This window comes from Talpa europaea (genome assembly GCF_964194135.1).
Source record: "Talpa europaea genome assembly, chromosome: 6".
NCBI classification, from domain to species: Eukaryota; Metazoa; Chordata; class Mammalia; order Eulipotyphla; family Talpidae; genus Talpa; species Talpa europaea.
Genome location: NC_140072.1, coordinates 113973749 through 113994884, shown reverse-complemented (window position 1 = coordinate 113994884; position 21136 = coordinate 113973749). Strand labels below are relative to the sequence as shown.

Below are 21136 nucleotides of genomic sequence, written 5' to 3'. Positions count from 1 at the left end.
AGTATATATTTTGATTTGAATACTAATTTAACATATTCTTGAATGACAATGAAAAATTACTTATTTTCTCTTAAAACTTTAAATACAGTAAGATGACTACATTTGGCTGTGTTTTACTTAAATGTTGAATTTTTTTCTTGTGCTGTTTATTTTCCAAGAAACTCCTAGAAATGGAGTTTGCCAGGCACAAAATGCATTCTATTGAATGGAATTTAACACCGAGTTGCTTTCTGTGTATAAAACACTTAAAAGTGATACATCCTAGGAGCAGTCCAATACGGGGCAACACTCAGGTACTACTTCTCCATATCCTCAGTCTAAACAGCAACCTAACTAATCATCACAATACTGGAGTGTGTGTGTGTGTGTGTGTGGGGGGGGGGAGTCGGGTTGAGGTGGGGGTATGCTGGGCCCCCTCTCAGTCCTACTGAATTAAAATTTCCTAGGGATTGGGCCTTAGATTTTGATGTTGTCAAATTTGGAAAGTGCAGTTCTCATGGTTTCTGACTTGCTGCAGGCCACTCTATCCAACTACTTTAGTAGGCTTAACAGTACTGAACATAAAACATATCCTGAGTTTATCATCCTCACCACTGAAACCAGCCCCTTTTCCTGTGTTCTCATGTGGCTGATGATATCATCATCTTTAACAGGGAAAATATATTTAACTGACACCATTCAACCGATTAGGATGCCAGCCTTAGCAATGAAGCAGGATCCTGAAGAAACTGTGGTGCCAAGTATTACTACTTTGTTGCTGGATGGCGGGTCCTCCATAAGATCTTAGGAAACAATAAAGACTGGATAGTGATGCAGAGTGACACTTGGGGTTTAGGGCAGCGACTGTTTTCCAATTTTCTGCAGATATTTTATTTTAATAATCAACAGCAGAGGTACGGGGGTGGGGTGGTGAGAGGATTCACCAGAGACAGAGTGGGGAGCAGAACTAGGTGGATCTACTGAAATACATTGCCAAGGGGAGCAGTGGTGGTGACAGGAGAGGTCTGCTGCACCCAGAAAATAAATTTAGATGACTTTATTGTAACAAGGAAAAGGTATAGATGATGGGATTGATGGCTTTCTGGGATAGAAATGATCTGCAATGATAATAGGAAATAGGATTGATACAGAAAAATAAAAACATTGGGTAATAGGAATGAGGGGCCTGGTTAATAGTCAACAACATGAATTTGTAATGCTTCCAAAAAGCAAAAGCAACAGATTTCCACAATTTTTTTTTAGCATGTTACCACAAAGCCAAAATTTCTCTCTCCCTCTCTCCTTTCTTCTATTAAATATTTATAGGGTAACTAACAGATTGTAAGGTACTATGCTAAAGGTGGGGATTGTCAAGAAAAGCCTGATGGATGAATTTGGCTACAAAATACCCTAGAGTCCCAGTGAATATAGTACTCAGATGGCTGATAAGGTCCAAGGCTGAGTAGGAATAAAGGTAGAGAAAGGTGGGGCTGACAGCTTGGAAAAACATGAAGTTTGTGAGTCTGGGACTTGTAATGAGTCCTTTTAAAGCACAGATTTACTGGGAATGAAAGGATTGGAAGAACTGGAAGGACTGGAAGAACTGGAAAGACAGGAGATTTGAGTCACAGAATGGAATTTTTGAGTTCAAGTGTTTTAATTTTCCTGTCAAAGCTAGTCCTGAGAAATTCATATTAGTGTATTGTATTACAATACTGATTGGGTAGTTTGGGTGGTGAGGGTGTCAGGGTGAATTTGCAGTGTGATTTATAATAGCTCTTAAATGAAAAAAATTATAGTCGTTCATGAATTATCTAGGAACAACCAGCTAGATAAAAAGTTTAAACAATTATCTTATTTGATGTGCAAATAGGATATAATTAATAAATAATCCATTGTTTTCCCCTCCTTCAGTGGTAGTTGGCATTTGGTACACATTCTCTCTCTGTCTCTCTCATATGACCTAGTATTTGAATCTATAAAAGCATGTTTTAAAGAGTTCTAGTATGTTGTCCTAGAGCCATGGAATTGCATTTTTTTCCACATAACTACTCCCCTACCAGCACTATTTGTTGCACACAATTGATGAATCTACAATGACACATTATTAATATCCCTAAGTCTGTAGTTTACATTAGGGTTCACTCCTTTTGTTGTATATTCTGTGGGCATTAACAAATGTGCAATGTTGTGTGCTACCATTACAGTGTACTACATTTTCTCTGCCTCAAATCTCCTGTGCTCCACCTATTTATCCCTCCCCATTCAATGACTGGCAACCTCTGGTCTTTTTACTGTCTCTGTGATTTCACCTTTTCAGAATGTCATACAGTTGGAACCATACAGTAGATAGCCTTTTCACATTATCTTTGCCTGTTTTTAAAGCTTTTTTCCTCCCTTCTGCTTTGCTTTTCTGTTTTTTCCCTCAGATGTTGTAAACATAATCTGTCTTATAAACTAAAAGTAATCTACTCACTTGCTCAGGAAGTATTTCAGTGAAACTTATTTTATATGGAGTTTAATATTTCACAAATGAGGACACTGAGGCATAGAGAGGTTAAGCAACTTAGGTCTAAGTTTCCACAGCTAATAATTACCAGCAATGAAATTTTAACACAGTGAGTCTGGCTCCAGAAATCACGTGCTTAATCAATATTTGTTACTGCCTTTGAATAGGGAAAAAAAAAAAAAGAAAGCAATAATATGTAAGGCTAGCACAAAATACAGAGAGATGAGAAGAAAATGTGTTACATATCTGTCCAGTTGAGTATTTTCCCACTGGGTTACAAGCAATATTTAAAAAAGGAAAACAGAAACAAAAACAGAGCAGAAAAACAAGTAACAGAATGTGCTACATGGGGGAAGGGTAATTCAGTGTGGTGAGAATCATTTTAGATATATGTATCAAATATATGTGTGTGTGTGTGTGTGTGTGTGTATGGTATTATGGGGATAAGTCATTTTTTACCTGGGACTCAGAAAAGACTTAATAGAGGTGACATTTGAAATTGATCTTGAAGAAAAATATCTCTGATATAGACAAGGGTAAACTTGCCAACAAATGAGAGTATGCAAAATCAAGGAAGCATGAAATAGCATAGAGTTATTCGAGAATTCCAAAAAGCATGAGAAGTCATGTACGTGGGGCTAAGTATAGGTAGTTATTCACCATGGGTGCATGCAGTATGTCTGTGGTATAATGTAATATGAAACTGATAGGTAGGCAGGGGTTGGATAATGAAAGGTCTTATATATTGTATTCTTAGAAAACAGAAATAATTTTGTCAGAGAAACAAAGACTGAGGACTAAAGTATAGAGAGATGGTTATTAAAATAACTCAGATGACTGATGAAAAGAGGATATACCAAGTCAGTACTACTACAGCAAGACACTAAGTAATAAGTTCAAAGATGGTATGAAGCAAGTGGGGAGGACTTGACATTTGCTGAAGTCTCCTTTCTACAATCTGAATTATGATTATATAAGTACATACTTGATATGTACATACTAAATATCAATTCAACAAAAATATATATTGTAGTTGGTAGCTGAAGCCAAGAAAAAGATGGGGTATGTCAACACTGATGGAACTATCAGACAAAAACAAATAACAGGAGGCTGGGAAGTAGGAAGATAACAAAGTAATGCAGAGAAGAAAAGACACATTAGTTGCCATAGGAGGGGGTGCAAGTGAGGATTTGGGGAGAGAGGAGATAATAAAAAATGACGATGAGAAATAGTTTAGGATTAAACTGGCCTTCTGTGCTATGCTAAAAATGTGGACATTGTCAGGTAGGCAATGGATATTTTAAAATAGGAAATTATGATTGATAGCATGAAAGATAATTCTGGAAGACATCTGTTAAATTAAAAAAGAAAATTAGGCAATGTAGTAACTCATCTAAGAGTTTATTTTTTTAACCCTACATTTCTAATGGTGAAATAAAACCTTTTTCATTTTATTTATTTATGCATACAAGAACTGGGATGCAGGCCAGAGGTGCGGGGGGTAAGAAGATTCACAAGAGACATAGTGGGGAGCAGAACAGGCAGAGCTACTGAAATACACTGCTGAGGGGAGCAGTGGGCAAGATAGGAGAGGTCTACTGTGCCACGTGGTTAGCTCTCTGGCTGGGGACTGAACTCATGCTGCAGGGTTGGTGATAGCCTGAGCGCTGAGACTATAACCCCTGTGCCACCAGCGAGGCCCCAAGCCCTCTTTTTTATTAAAGAAGATTTATGTGTCAATAAGCTTTCAGAGAAACAGTGTGGGAAACAAGAGACCCCTATAAATCATACTGGTTTTCATTTTTTTTCTATGAGAACAGGATGCATCTTATAATCACTGATGGCAAAACTCCTACAGGAACAAATTTGATCCTTGCTGTTTATATTGTGATTTCAACTGAGTTCTGGGTATGGCTAATCCTTCATAGGTTTCATTTAATTGCCATTTAAAATGTCTTCAAAAAGATTACAATGTGATTTGGCACTGAAACAAAGTTTGTGTTAGAAGAAAAGTACAGAAACTGAGTTGTGTAATACATGATAAAAATCACTGCCTTAAGTCTAAAAGAATGTGTGCCTAAAATTAAAAGAAAATTTAAACTGATAATAAAGCACTGTATTATAGTTTAACTGGCAACATCTCCCACTCCCACTCCTTGGTGGTACACAACATTGTGGACTTTTTTCCACATCAGTGGAGTCTAGAAATATGGTGGGAAAGATTTGCCTTGAAGTTTAATAAGATTTAGTTCTCTTAGGGCATGTGAATTTCTCCCTTTAAAATGCTGAGGTGAGGCTATAGAATTATGTGCGCTGAAGACTCCTTCTAGAACAGAGGGGATGCTGGGGGAACTGTCCCAGAGGTTATTAGGGCTTGATAACACAAGGGAAATGCTTTGCTATGTTTGTAAAAATTGTATATCCCAATGCCACTGGTATGCACTTGGTAATACCGGCATTACAGAGTTCATCAAGCAGAAACCCCTTCTCCACATCTTTTCTTTCCTGAGTGTGTATTACACACCCTTCTTATTCCTCTTTCTAAATCCTAGTTTTAAAATGCATATATTATGTTTCTAGAGGCTTTTGAATTTTTCCTCTAGTAAGTCTTTTGCCTGATATTTTAGAAACCTTTCATATTCCTTTAATATACTTGCTCCTGCTAATGAAATGTAAGAAAGATGAAGAGGAAGAAAGGGAGAAAGAGGCAATTCTGCACATACATCCTAAGTTGTTCAGACCATAGAGAAAGAACTAAACTGTAAGCTGAAAGGCTCTCCCTCATCTACCTCAGACCTCCATGTCTCCTCCATAATGGTAACCAACAGCAATGATTTCTTTCAGTGTGCATCTCTCCCAACGTCTCCATGCATGTGCCATGAGCATATGTGAGTGTACATATACTTCTTCAGCAATGAAATACTGAGTACAGAGAATATTGTTGAAACATCATCTTTCTTTATAGATATACTTTAAAAATACTGAAAAATATATTTGTTGCTTTATTTCCATAATCTTTCTCTCTACCTCCCTGCCAAAGGGCTCTTTATTGGGATGCAAGCTGCTCTGACCCCAATGGTCCCTAACTTGGTCCCAACTGGTGCTTCTGCAGCCCTAGGGGCCACGAGGACAGCTCATCAGCCTCCAAGGCAACAGTAGGAGCCCCTGTGACACCCAGCTGACTTACACGGCCTGGGGCCCGGTCCAGGACAGCAGGTTTTGTGTCTGTTGGACCAATGAAGGGGGGAGATATGTGACTCCCTACTTTCATAATTTTTATAAGTCTACCTAATTTGTAAAAGGGGCTAGGCCAATGATCCATCTAATGAATCAGCATTTACTTTATATTTATTATGAGTTAGACACTGTACTACTCACCAGAGTATGCCTTAAAAAAAAAGGTCTCACGTGAGCTGGAATATATTCTAACAATTGAAAATGTATGAGGTAAAAATTAGTTGTTCCTCACTCTCAATCTCAGAGGTAACCAGTGTTTGATGGTACAAAGACAAATACAGGTGATTCTGGAAGCTCATTTCCTATTTCACCAGAATAGACTAATGAAAACTACTAAGTTCCAGAGGCTTCCTCTCTCATGCGTACAATGTTTTGGGGTAAGTCTCCAATCAGATCCTTTTTAGTGGTGTATCCAGACAATTTATGCCAAGTCAAAGCATACTTTTCTGTGGGAAGAGAACTTGGGGGATAGTATACTCTGTTAATTCTTTGCCTTAAATTTACCCCAATAAAACTTGCTTTATATATGCAATGCATGACTTCTCATATTTATGTGCCCTTTGCATGAATTTCATATTTTCTAACCTTTTTCTTTTTCTCTATGCTTAAACAGAATGCCCCCTCCTCCACACACACAAATATATTAAAACCAAAATAAAGACAACGCATAATTATTCTGCAATTTTTCTTTTTTTTTAAATTATCAATTACTAAAAACCAAATAAGTTCATACTTAAAGTTCATACATACAGGTCTATTTTATCTTATCTATGTATCTTGAAGTCTCTTTCAAATCTAGCAATTTATAGTTTTATTAAACATTGCCTGGATTCCACTAAGTTCTTCCTTGGTATAAAATTCTAGCCAACAAAAATTTGCATTTGGTCACTTGAGACAAGTAAGTTCTATTTGCTAGATAAATTTTCTAACAATAAGTTAGCTCTAACAGATAATCTCTAAGGGCTTACACTAGAAGGCAAGGCCTTTCTGAACAAGACTGTACATGTTAAAAAGACACCTATTTTGTTCATCAGAGGTTGAATACAGTGGCATTCTGAAAAATATCTGTTGAATGACTAGAAAGAGAATGAGCAACTGTCAAGGTTCAAGGTAGCTAAGGCAGATCAATTCTTGTTAGTGGTAAATTTTCTGTTTAACAAATATCACATCAACACTCCATTTTTAACTAACTTGGTGATTTTTTGAGAATTAGGTCAGCATATACATATAAAAGAAAACTAGTTCTTTTCCCCTTTCATAAAAAATGGACCAACTCATGAAACAGTGGTCTGAAGATACAGACATCATGCAAAGAAGTAACCCTCTTTGACAGGGAAAAAAGTAAGAGGAATCCAGCCCTACAATTCCCTCCATTTATTGCCTGGAGAGAAAATTCTAGGCCATGGTGCAGGGAGAAGGAACAAAGGTAGTGTCTGCTAAACTTTCTGAGTTAAGGAGCTATTGTTCAAAGTTGAAACTAAGGTAGCTACAGTTCACATGGAAGGGTACTGGGAAAAAAAAGAGAGCTGTACAGAGAAAGGAATCTGCAAATTAACAGACAGTTCTTGAGTATACAATTGAGCACCACACAGTGTATATGTGTAAAGAAACTACCAGAGATTGGAGTTAGAACCACTGAAAAGATTAGAGGGACAATCTCTACTAGTCAAAGTAGAAAATCTAACAATTCACAAGACATGGGTAAAGTAAAAGGCATTTTCAGTGGGGAAATTAGTTTTAAGATGAACCTTCTTTGCTTATTAAAGCTCAGACACAAGACTTAAAAGGATCAAACTTTTTGCAAGAAACTTAGGCAAGCCCAAGAACAAAGCTTACAAAAACTTGGAGGAATCCAAAAATGTCTAGCTCCAAAGTAAAATACACAATATCTGGCAACCAGTACAAAATTAGTATGCATGCAAAGGATAAGATATACAGTGAGATAAACCAATTTAAGTGAAATCAAGCAACAAATGACACAGTAACAGATTTGATAAACAAATTCAATAAAATATTAAAATAGTGAAACTGGAATTCACATGTTTAAAAAAATGAAATCTGAAAAGGTTAAGTGGAATCCTGAAAGATACAGAAAGACCTAAACTGAACTTCTAGAAACAAAATTTAAAATATATGAGTTAAAAAAAATAACTGATATGATTAACAGCAGAAAATATATTAGAGTAAAACAGATTAGTGGATTTGAAGATGCAGTAAGATAAATTATGCAAAAGAAAAAAGAGTAAAGAAAGGAACACATCATTAGCTACATTGTAGAACAATATTAACAGTGTAATATATACTAATTGGAGTCTCCGAAGGAAAAGAGAGGGTATGATATAAAAAAATACCTGAAGAAAGAATAGCTACAAATTTTTAAATTTGATGTTCTCACATATATAAGAATGTTGACAAAACTCAAGTACAGAAAACAAGAAGAAAAGTGCAGCAAGTCATATCATAATCAAACTGCTTAAAGTGAGTGAAAAACAGAAAATCAAGAAGCTAGAGAAATAACATGCATTACCAAGAGAGGAACAAAGAAACAGATGACAGCGTATTTCTTGGTAGAAACAATGCAAACTAGAAGAGAGTGGAGGAATGTCTTTCAAGTACTGAAAAAGAGAGGAAAAAGAAGTCAACCTCAAATTCTTGGGGAAGATATCTTTCAAATACAATACAACATTTCCACTCCTAGGATATATTCAAAAGAATCAAAAACAGGTACTACTCAAACACATGCTTATAGTTAAATGTTCACAGCAGCACAATTCACAGTACTTAAAAAGTGGAAATAATCCAAATGTTCATAAATGGAATAATAGAGGAATAAATTATAGAAACAACAGAATGTTTTAAAGCGATGAATGAAGGATTGGATACTGAGAAGTGTATTTAATCTTGATTTACATTAAGAATAGTCAGATATAGGGCCTCCCTAGTGGCGCAAGGGATTAAGAGGCAGCACTATGAAGCTATCCACAGCCACTGCGGCACAAGTTTGATCCCTGGCCAGGGAGGTGACCCATATGGTGCAGCAGACCTCTCCTGACTCACCCACTGCTCCCCTCAGAAGTGTATTTCAGTCAATCTGCCTGTTTTGTTCCCCACTCTGTCTTTGGTGAATCCTTTCATCTCTGGCCTGTAATCTAGTTCTTGTATGCATAAATAAATAAATATTTAAAAAAAAAGAGTAGTAAGAAACATAAAAACAAACAACAGTAAAAAAAAAGTGAAATAAAACTGTGCAACATGCGAAAGTTTTACAACATGCAAAAGAAAGAATTCATCATCAGCAGGCTTGCTCTAAAGTACAGTAAAAAAAGTAAATAAAAGTACAGTCAAAAGAAGTACATTAAACAGCGGCAATATGGTATTCAATGCAAAACTTGTATCTACACAAGGGAAAAATGATCAGCAGACAAGATAACTATTGGTTAAATATAATACCTTTCCCTCATATTATATCTCTTTAAAAGATCAGCAGTTAAAATGATAGCAATGTAGTTTGGGGTCTACATATGTATAAGTAAAATATATGACAACAGTAGTACAAAGGCCAGGAGGGGACAAATGGATATACTATTGTTAAGGTTTTTTTTAATACATGAAGAGGTAAAACATCACATGAAACTAGATGGTGCTAAGTTAAAGATACATACTAACAGCTAAAACAATTATTGTAATGTTTAGAGTATTGGTTTAATAAGTCAACAATGAGATGAAATAGAATGATAAAAAATATTAATCAAAAAGAAGGCAAGGAAAAAGGGGGAGAAAGAATAGATGGGACAAATAAACAAATAACAAGATGATATACTTAAACATAATCCACATCAACATATATTAAATATAAGTGTACAAACTCCAATTAAAAGTCCTATTTTGTCAGATGGGATGAAAAAAGTAAGATTTAACTATATCTGTTTCCTACAAAAAAAAATAAGGGCACAATCAGGTTAAAATTAGGATGGGAAAATATACTGTTAACACTAGTCAAAAGATGTGAAACTTTTATACTAAAATATAAAAAATAACACCACTAAAATAAAGAAGATCTAAATAAGTGGGAAGACATACTGGATTAAAAGAGGAATATTCAATATCATGAAATGTCAATTCTCCCCTATTTCATCGATAGATTCAATGTAAACCCAATTAAAATTGCAATCAGCTTTTTTGGGTAAAAATGTTTATTGAATTCATTTGGAAATGCAAAGATGCAGAGTAGTCAAATAGTTGTGAAAATGAACAAAGACTAATACTATTTAATTTCAAGATATTATAAAGCTACAGAAATCAAGATGGTGTTATATTGCCATGAAGACATACGAATAGATAACTGGAACCAAACAGAGACCCAAAAACAAACACACATGTATGATAAATTGATTTTCAACAAGGTTCTTTTCAATAAATGATACTAGGAGAATTTGGCTTCAATATACAAATAAATGAAATTTAATCTGTAATTTGCAGAGCATAAAAAAAAATTTACTGGGTCTCCCCTGGTGGCACAGGCGGTTGAGCGCAGCGCTGTGAAGCTGTCCACAGCCTCTGCAGCACCGGTTCGATCCCGGCCAGCCAGCAGGCGAGGGTCCCACATGGCACGGCAGACCTCTCCTGTCTCACCTGCTGCTCCCCTCAACAGTGTATTTCTTCAGTCTGCCTGTTCTGTTCCTGCTCTGTCTCTGGTGAATCCTCTCACCCTCCCATGCATCTGGCCTGTACCCCGGTTCTTGTATAAATAAATAAATAAATCTTAAAAAAAATTAAAGAAAAATTTACTAAAAATGGGGGACTCCCTGGTGAAGCAGGTTAAAGTCTCTGCGCTATCAAGCTATTGCCAGTCATTGCAGCATGAGTTAGAACACCCACCAGGCAGCTGACACACATGGCACAGCAGACTTCTGTCTCTCCCACTGCTCCCCTCAGCAGTGTGTTTCGGTAGACCTATCTGTTCTGCTTGCCACTCTGTCTCTGGTGAATCCTCTCACTCCCTGCACTTCTGGTCTAGACCCAGTTCTTGTATGCATAAATAAATCTTAAAAAAAATTTTAACTAAAAATGGACCACAGACCTACATCTACAGGAAAACATAAAACTTGTGCCCTTGGGCAAAGATATTTTATATATAACACCAACAAAATAGTCCATAAAAGAATGAAGTTATGGGCCTCCCCGGTGGCGCAGCGGTTGAGTGCTGGGTTGCAAAGCTGCCTGCAGCCTCTGCAGCGCTGGATCGATCGCCAGCGGCTGGGAGAGGGTCCCACATGGCGCACAGACCTCTCCTGCTGCCCGCTGCTCCCCTCAGCAGTGTACTTTGTCAGTCTGCCTGTTCTGCTCCCTACTCTGGCTCTGGTGAATTCTCTCACCCTCCCGCGCTTCTGACTGTACCCAGTGCTTATATAAATAAATAAATCTTTAAAAAAAAATGAAGTTATACACTGGACTTGATAAAAACTTCTTCTTTTCAAAGAACATTGTTAAGAGATGGAAAGACAAGTCAGAGTGGGTGGGGGAAATATTTGCAAATTGTATTCATATAAGGGGCATGTATCTGGAATATATGAATAATGCTAAAACTCAATTATAAGAAAACAAACAATTGATAAAACAGGCAAAAATATTGAACAGATTCCTTCTCCCAATAAAAAAAAAGACGGCAAAGAAACATATGAAAAGATGCTCAAAATTGCAGTCATTATTAGAGAAAAGCAAACTAAAGCCATAATGAGATACCACTACACATACATTAGAATATTTTCAGTTAAAAACACTGACCCTATCAACTCTTTGCAAGGTTGTAGGGGAACTAGAATATTCATTGGGTGGTGGTGGTGGAAATGTAAAATGGAACAAACATTTAGAAAACCATATTCTTAAAACATTAAATAGACACTACCATATTCCACTTCTAAGTATTTATCCAAGAGAAACAAAGGCATATGTTCATAGAAAGGTTATATGAACCTTCACATTAGCTTTATTTGTAATAGGCCAAATCTGGAAATGACCCAAATGTCCATCAACAGGTGACTGAAGAATAAATGTGGTACATCCGTTTAATGGAATATTACTCAGCAATGGAAAAGAATGAAATACAGATTAATCTTTACATAATTATGCAGAGTAAAAAAAAAAGCCAGATATGAAGGTTTGTGTGTGTGCGCGCGCACTCCTGTGTGTGTACGCGCACGCTTGTGTGTGTGTGTGTGTGTGTTTGTGTGTGTTACCCCATGAAGAGTTCAGAAAATGGCTTTTCTACAGTGGCAAAAAGTTTCTGGGACAAGAATGGCAATAGGAAGGGTAGAGAGATACACATCAAAGGGGCATAAGAAACTTTTGGCGTGAAGTATTTATTACCTTTATTTTGGTGATAGTTTCATGGGTATACACGTGTCAAAAGGTATAACTTTGAATATGTGTAGTTTAATGTACATATAAAAGGAATATTTATCATTTGGATTTTTTTTACATTCTCATTTTGGCAATTCATTTGTTTCATCTTAGATATATTCTGAATTATATATTTTAGTGTAATTCTAGCATTAGCTATTTTAGTTTCATCTGTGTATCATTCTCAGAAACATTAAGTTAGTTTAAATATTTAACTTGCTCAAAAGAATACAGAGCCTGAGAAATTTTCCTTCTACATATTTTACTATCTACCGTAGTCTATTGTCACAGAAGCAATCTAATATCATCTTTCATATAATAAGTTTACATAATTATTTCAGCAACCTAGCATTTGTGAAGTAGAAAAGTAAAATTCATTGAATACTTCAAATTACATTTTTTCATTTTTAAAGGGAAAGTTACATACTATCCTGGCACAAATCTTTTAATATAGGGTTGATTCTTTCTCCAAATATTATGAAAAAATTTGAAATGTATACAAGAGTACAGAACTGAATAATGAACCTATATGAACACTTTTCCCAGCTTCAAACATTATCAACCTTTTGGAATTCTTGTTTTATCTATTAAGTCCTCCCCCCCCTTAAATGGAATATTTAAAAGCAAATTCCAGGCATCATATCATTTCATGTCGCACATATTTTGGTACTTAAGTCTTTTTCTCATCATAAGTCAACAGCTTATTTTAAAACAGCTTCTTACAAAGTTAATTATACTTTGTTACAAGAGCATTTAATTTCTTATATTTCCCTCTACAATTTAATAGACATTTAGAAATTCCTCAGGAAGATAGTTTTTAAAAAAAATATACAGACATACATTTTAATATTTTATTTTTTAGAAATATTTTAGATCGGTTACTATGGAATTTAAATGTCATTTGGGATCTATAATAATAGTAGCAAACAGAGGTTCATTTATTTCTTAGTTCCTTTATTTATTCTGTCATGGTTCCACCCAATGGCATGTGGCAGCCAACTTAAAGCAGTTTGGGAGGCCTTATTGATAAGTTTTTAGGAATTTTGTGAGCTGGCTGTTAAATGCAACCATTATTAAAATTTTAATTTTACATTAAAAGAATTTTTTTTTAAACATGGAACAAATATTCAAAACATCAATTTTTAATTATTTTATTATTATATCTGCTCTCAAGTTCACCATGTCTATCGTGCTTGCATGGTGGAAGCATACGTAATGATGTGCTACTGAGCACCTTTTCCTGTGCTGTGATCAGTAACGTTATGTTGGCAGCTTGAAGTGAGTCATGGTGGGCATATTTATCCCACAGAAACAAATACTGCAAATCAGAGACATCTCTCACTCTCCTGCCTAGAAAGCTGGTTGTTAACATTGCTTTCACCCTGAGCATTAGCTGGGTGTCAGGAACTGTAGAAATAAAAAATATTTCTGGTCTTTTGGAATTTGAGCATGAAGATTCTCTTAATCTTTACAGTATTAAAAACACTTTAATAGAGGGCACTATAAAGACAAATATGAACAGGTCCTTAAGAAAACAAAGCTTACCTGGTATGTATTAAGTTTTTAATATGTCTTTAAAATCCTTTAACATAGGATCCAAAAGCTTTAAAATATTAACAAAGAAAAACATTATGCGGAAACTAAGAAAATAAAAGGAATACTAGTGAGATGGTATCTCTGCTTATAATTATTACTTAAATTTCAAAAGTACAGAAAAATGTAATTAGATGTTAACGTAACAAGAGAAACTACTATGTAAAATGTAGATATGCTCTTTAAATGACATAAGCTAAGGAAAAGAATATGAATCTGATCCTTACTAAATACATATAATTTGGAAACTCTCATATACCTCAAAATGTGAAAGTGTGTTTAGTAAATAGGTGGTTTTTTAAATAAAAGTGAAAAAGCAAATCTTTTAAAAAATGAAGTTTTAGTTAGAAACTTAAAATGCCACCAAAATTTGCTAAACTTGTTTGGCCAGTTGATATTCTCAGAAATCAAAGTTTTCTCTGTCTAGTCTTCATTTATATTTAGTCTGGGCATTTAATCTCTCTTTTGATCTCAGTTTTGCCATACACTATAAGTTGTATTGTAAGGATCCAACATCAGGTTATTAGTTTCATAAGTTAAAAGACCAGTTTGTATTAAAAAACAACTTATTATAAAACTGCTCAGAATATAATTTTGTAATGCAATGTTATTTCAGTGAAAATTAAACAAATAATTGAAACATAAAAATGAGCTGCTTATAAAAATACATAAATGAGAACAAAGAATTAAAATGAACACTGTGATTCTTTATATGTGTTTTTTTTTGCTTACGTTATTTACCTCTTGGGAAAGCTGTGTTACTTGGTCCTTTTGATGTTCCAGGTCTTTTAAAACCAATGAGTTTTGTTTTTCTAACTGGAGCACTCTTCTCGCCAAGTGGACACTAGGGCAAATGAAGTAAGAAAATACTTACAAAAGAGGAATGCTGGGGGGCCTCCCTGGTGGTGCAGCGGTTAAAGTCTGAGCGCTATTAAGCTATCACCAGCTACTCCAGCATAAGTTTGATTCCCTCGCCAGGGAGCTAACCCACCTGAGGCAGCAGACCTCTCCTGTCTCACCTGCTGCTCCCCTCAGCAGTGTATTTCAGTAGATCTGCCTGTTCTGCTCTCCATTCTGTTTCTGGTGAAACCTCTCACCCCCTGCACCTCTTGCCTACAACCCAGTTCTTCTATGCATGAATAAATAAAACAAATCTTAAAAAAAAAAAAAAGAGGAATGCGATCTAAAATATTCAAAATGTGTTTCTGTGCTTGAAAATTGACTTACCATTTTCTAATGATATTTAAATATTAACAGAAAAAACATGGAATCAAATAATATTTTCAGGTGTCAACAGCAGTAGATCAATATTCTAACAACTTGGAATTTTGATAGTAACATTAAAATCTCTGTAATAACATAACTGTGATATATTGATTGCTGCAGTAATGGTTTCTAGCTTCTGCTATAAAAATGGAGAGTTACATTATGAGACTTGCTTGAAGAGACCACAAGATAGCAATTTACAGCTTTTCTTCATTTTTATAAAAATTTCCCATTTACAAACAAATCAGGCAATTAGTTGAAACAGTAAGCTTGCACTTTGAAAAGGATCAGTGTTTACTCAGACAACATAATGCACTTTCTAATACACAATATGAATAGATTTCTGCTGAAAGTGGAGATGGAAAAGAAGTGAAAAGCGGAAAAGAAAGCAGTAAAAGATCACATTTGTGATCATCTTGCAGTGTAATCTTTAGTATTTAAAATCACATTAAATGTGAAATATCCAATTCCATAGATTAAAAATATAGTCCAGCTACAAAATAATTCCACCTAACTACTGCGGGGAAAAAGCACACTAGTGATGTTGAGATGACATGTTAGTCCAAAGACCTGCTCTGTAAATTCAAAAACTGAAAAATTTTATATTTATGATCTTTTCATGTTCTATATGAGTTAACCTATTCTGTGAATTGTGAAATCCAGGCAATTTGAGACAACAGGAAATTTCACAATGTCAAGATGTAAAATATTTCATTTAAGGGACCTCCCTGGTGGAGCAGCAGGTTGAGCACAGCGCTGTGAAGCTGTGTGCAGCCTCTGCAGCGCAGGTTCGATTCCCGGCCAGCCAGGGAGATACCCACATGGCACGGCAGACCTCTCCTGCCTTGCCCACTGCTCCCCTCAGCAGTGTATTTCAGTCCGTCTGCCTGTTCTGCTCCCCGCTCTGTCTCTGGCGAATCCTCTCACCCTCCCACGCCTCTGGCCTGTATCCCAGCTATTGTATAAATAAAAATAAATCTTTAAAAAATTTCATTTAAAATAAAATTATAGGTAAGAAACAATACCATGGTATTTTTACTATTTCCTAATTTCAGAAAAATGAATGCAGTCAAAAATGAGAAAAACAAAGCAAAAAAAACCCACTAATGTTATTTATGATGCATAATGAGGATGATGTGGAAGACAGTGTGACTTCACTGGTTTCTAATTGATCCACTGATCATGTTTAAAAATTCACTTCTAAGTCAATTGTGAGGACAGCAGGATACATCTCATTATAGATCTACAAACGGTAGTAAGGCTCTCAGGTTGCCTTCAATTGCTCTATTTAGCCCAAGATATTGCTGGGGGGAAAAAAGGAAAAAAAGAAAGAGAACTAAGGAACAAAAGTTAAAAATGTTACAAAATTTTAAAGGAAATGATATACTTAAGCATGTAAAACACACAGAAAATATGAAATATAATTTTCCCTGTTATTGTATCATGCAATTAAACAAAGATGATGCAATTTTTTTTCCTAGACCATGCATATCAAAAACTGCAGAAACCAGGATAGATATGAAGAAACACATGCATTGACTCATTCAACAAGATATTCATGAACTTTTTTGATCAAACATTCATTGAATGTTTAATATACTTAGGTAATGGGAATACACAATTTCTTTCTTTTTTTTTTCAAAGATTTATTTATTTATTTATACAAGAACTGGGGTACAGGCCAGATCCACGGGAGGGTGAGAGGATTCACCAGAGCCAGAGAGGGGAACAGAACAGGCAGACTGACGAAATACACTGCTGAGGGGAGCAGCGGACGAGGCAGGAGAGGTCTGCCCTACCATGTGGGACCCTCGCCAGCAGCCAGGGATTGAACCGGCGCTGCAGAGGCTGCAGACAGCTTCATAGCACTGAGCTCAACCACCTGCACCACCAGGGGAGGCCCTGGGAATACACAATTTCTATCTGCAGGATCTAGTAGTCTACAGGAAGGTAAGCAAATAAATAAATTACTGTAGTATGTTAAATGCTATGAGAGGGCACAAGAGGAATGAAAACTAATACTGACTAATCTGCTGAAGAAGCAGAAAAACAGCATTCTGGGAAGAGAGAAAAACACAGGTAAAGAATGATCAGGGAAGGGGGTAATCAGCAGTATGGCATGAACTGATAAAACACATGATGCATGGTGAGGGTTAAAGCTAGAGAGGACGGGCAGTGATAGATGATGAAAGGTATTATATGACAGGCAGAGTTTGATTTTATCATTAAGTTGGTTAGGCATGACATGATCAGAGGTGCACTTGAGAGAATCTTTTAACAAAAATGTGGAGGATAACTTGGAGAAGAAACCTCAAGCCAATTAGAAGGTAAAGGTCATGATCTATACCAGTGTTCTCCAAATGTAATTATATGCAAAATAATCCAGTAAAGCATGGGAAATTTTATTTACATTTATTTTAATATTAATTTTAAGTGTTGATTTTCAGGGTAGATTTTATAGTATAGTGTATATAATATTCATATGCATAGATTCACATAATCTATAAGTAAATCTAATTATGTACACATATATTGGTGAATATATACTCAACTGTGTGCTCAACAGACATTCATATCAAAAAGTTTGGAGACTACTGGTATAGGACTGTTTTGTTTATGAAATAAAATGCAAACCACACATGTAATTAATATTTCTCTAATAGCTACATTAAAAAGAGTATAAAGCCTCACATGATGTAAAAATATCAACTCAAAGTAGATCAAAGCCCTAAATATAAAAACTAAAACTATAAATTCTTATAAGAAAACATACAGGTATATCTTATTTTTACATGTGATATTACTTTATTCTTTATAATTAATATTTTTTTAAAAACATCCTTGTCTATTTTTTCACAGCCTAGGATTTCTCCCCTCAGATGCGGGCACCATAAATCTTCATGAACTTGGACATGGCAAAGGACTCTTAGATACAGCACCCAAAACATAAGCAATACAAGAATAATTAGATAAATCTGATTGCATCAAAAATTAAAAACCCTGTACTTCAAAAATGCCTTCAAGAAAATGAAAAGATAATTCACATAATAAGAGAAAAAATTTAAAAATATGTATATGATAAAGGATTTATTTTTAGAAAATACAACAAATTCTCAGAGCTCAACAATTAAAAGACACCCCGAACTGAGCTCTGACAGCAGTGCCTTGCCTAAGGAAAGCTTAAATAATCGCACACAAACATCTCTGCATTACAATCTTAGTACTGTGATTCCCTGAGCAAGTATAATGATAGGGTCAAAACACATAGGCATTAAACATTTTTAGACATTCCTCTGGAAAGGTTATACAAATTTAAATTCTCATGGAATATAATGAAAGTTCTCTAAGGATCAGAATTTTCATATATTGTTTTTATATATTTAAGTATCTTGAATCATCTGGTACAAAGGAGGTGCTCAGTAGTAAACTTTTGAATAAATGAACTTTATATAAGACTTCCTGTTTCTTTATATCACGACAACAATGGGCATCATTAATCTTTAAAAACTTTGCAAACCTTTCAGATAAACAACAGAAACTTATTTTGAAACAAATTTCTTTAATCGTGAGGGTAAATATTTCATGTTTTCAGACATTTGTATTTCTTATATATGTAAGAATGCTTTTTCCCCAGCCACTTCAAAACTGTACATAGGTAATCCTATTCTACATCCAAATTATTTGACAATATCAAGGCATTCTATAATCTTACCTGAACCAACCTTATTTTCCATTAATAAATAAGTAGTAAATAAATAATAATAATTGAACTCTAATGTTCCATAACATGTTTTGTGTAGTTCCTCCATAGTACCTCTGTTGGTCCTCCAGTCTGAAGAAGACAGGTTATTTCATTGTTCAACAGCCTAACTTTTACTTAAAGGCTTCCTTCAGGTTTTACTTCCTCCATTATAACCATTTCAGCCTTCACTGACATTTAATTCCCTGACAGTTTAGCATACAGTGCAACACTAAGTAATTTTAGGTGTTTCCTGATATTCATTCACATGGTTTAATCTATTCTCCTACAAGTGAGGCAATTTACATGAGAGTGATCTATCCTTTGTGGTGTACGTTGAACAGAGTAGGCACTGAATAAATCCTTCCTGATTAATTTTGCTGTAAGTGAATCTGATTCAAATGAATACATTACTAGCAACCATATTCCAAGGTTGTGGAATCTCAGCATTAAGTACAACTAATTTTCAGCATTCTTGCATTGAACCAGTAGTAAAAACAGTGCATAAAATAAGTAATGGAGGAGGGAAAGTGTTATGACTGATAATTTACCTCTTCCAAAATTCAATCTCCTAAACCTTTAAATATGGCATACTGCTGTGGTGAGTGAACCTGCTCAGAAATCTGGGACATTAGTGGGAAGAAAGGGTGGGAGTTTAGTTTAACTAAAATTCAAAGCATGACAAAAGAAGAAATACTCAACTACAACTGAATTTATGTCCCCTTCACTATAATGCACACACAATGAAATAAGTCTTTACTAAATTCTTTATGAAGAGTAACTAAGGGTAAAGTCAGGAAAAAATGACTCTTGGTAAAAGCTATTTTTTTCATATAAAAATCTCCTCAGGAGGGCCTCTCTTGGTGGTGCAGTGGTTGAGCACTTGGCTGTGATGCTGCCCGCAGCCTCTGCAGCTCCGGTTCGATCCCCGGCCACAGGCGAGGGTCCCATATGGCACGCTGACCTGTCCTGCCACGCCCGCTGCTCCCCTCAGCAGTATATTTCGTCAGTTTGCCTGTTCTGTTCCCCGCTCTGGCTCTGGTGAATTCTCTCACCCTCCCGTGCTTCTGACTGTACCCAGTGCTTGTATAAATAAATATATAAATCTTTAAAAAAGAAAATCTCCTCAGGAAAGCACTGTTATTATAAGCTATATGTTGGGACACCAAAGTAGGTATAACATATGATACTACTTTATAAATATATACATTGCAAGAGATTTTTACTTGTGCCAAGATTAAGCCAGACATCAACTAGAAATTACCCCATAAAAGTATAGTTTTGTATCTAAAAATTAAGCAAAATTTCAACTGTCATTTGGTAAAATTGTTCTCCCAAGAGTTATTTCCTAGTTTTCTCATCAGTTTTTGATTCCAAATAAAAATTCCTCCTATATGTGTCAATGGCAGTAAGTACTTCCAACTACAACATACAATTTCATAATAGTATGGGCCAGTCAATGTGTATATGACAGCTCTGTCCTCAGTCCTTCAATATTGGTATGATTCTTTTATTATTATCAGAATTCCAAGTAAGTAGTGCATTTATTTACTTACTTGCTAATTAGTTACTTAGTCTGAAGAAACATTTGATTTTTTTAAATCTTTTCAATTTTATTAGGTCAGGTCCATTATCATGGCATAAAGAATAACTCAAAAAGAAAAGGCGGGTGGGGGGGCTGGGAAGGGGGAATGGTGGCAGGGGCATGCACATGTGCCACAATGATCCCAGCTTCAAAACACTTCAGGTTGGTCCCTGCAAGGCCTGCTATGCCGACAATTAATAAAAAATGAAATAATGGTCTTATGCTGATTATCTGTACTCAGATGAGACTTCCTCTAATTTTTTCTATAGGTTTAAATTTTCAAGATAATCATGAATAGAGCAGAAGTTAACTTTTTAAAGCATGATTCCTAAAACCAACCCAATTGAAATAAGTACAACTTCCTCCAAAACAAAAACCAGAAATCCTACACATGAAAATATAATGCAGATAAAAACAAATTTCCATATACACAAAACTATGTTAGAGGAAACACGTTTCCTTTGCTTTATTTTCCCCTTTATTATAAGCTCAGTCTACTGTGAAAGTTGCAACTTAAAGCTCTTTATAAAACTAGACAGAAACCTAAACAGAAGGCCTATAGTAGGCAGGAAATCTTGTAATTTAAAAGGTTTAAAAACCTTTAGAGAAGTCTCCACACTCAGATCTGCCAAAACAAACAGAAGCACATGCTAAGACCACATTAGTGCCTGGGTACTATCCATTTAGGGTTGCAGGTTAAAGAGCATAACAAAAACATGTAACCAGAAAATCTTGTTTGCTATTTTCAAAACAGTCATGACCGAAACAAAAACATTACTTCAGATTTTCAAGTTTAGTCAAGTCAAGAAGAGCCCATTTTATTTTAATC

General features: G+C 35.4%; 1 protein-coding gene across 1 annotated transcript in view; it reads right to left on the bottom strand.

Moving 5' to 3' along the window:
* The window catches only part of PIBF1 (progesterone immunomodulatory binding factor 1), a gene marked incomplete at both ends in the record, with an annotated part of 161289 nt that overhangs the window by 36538 nt on the left and 103615 nt on the right, over positions 1-21136 (bottom strand). The window contains one exon of the mRNA XM_084235697.1: positions 14459-14561. Coding sequence (XP_084091823.1) covers positions 14459-14561 — 103 coding nt within the window. The remainder of the gene's footprint in view (positions 1-14458; positions 14562-21136) is intronic.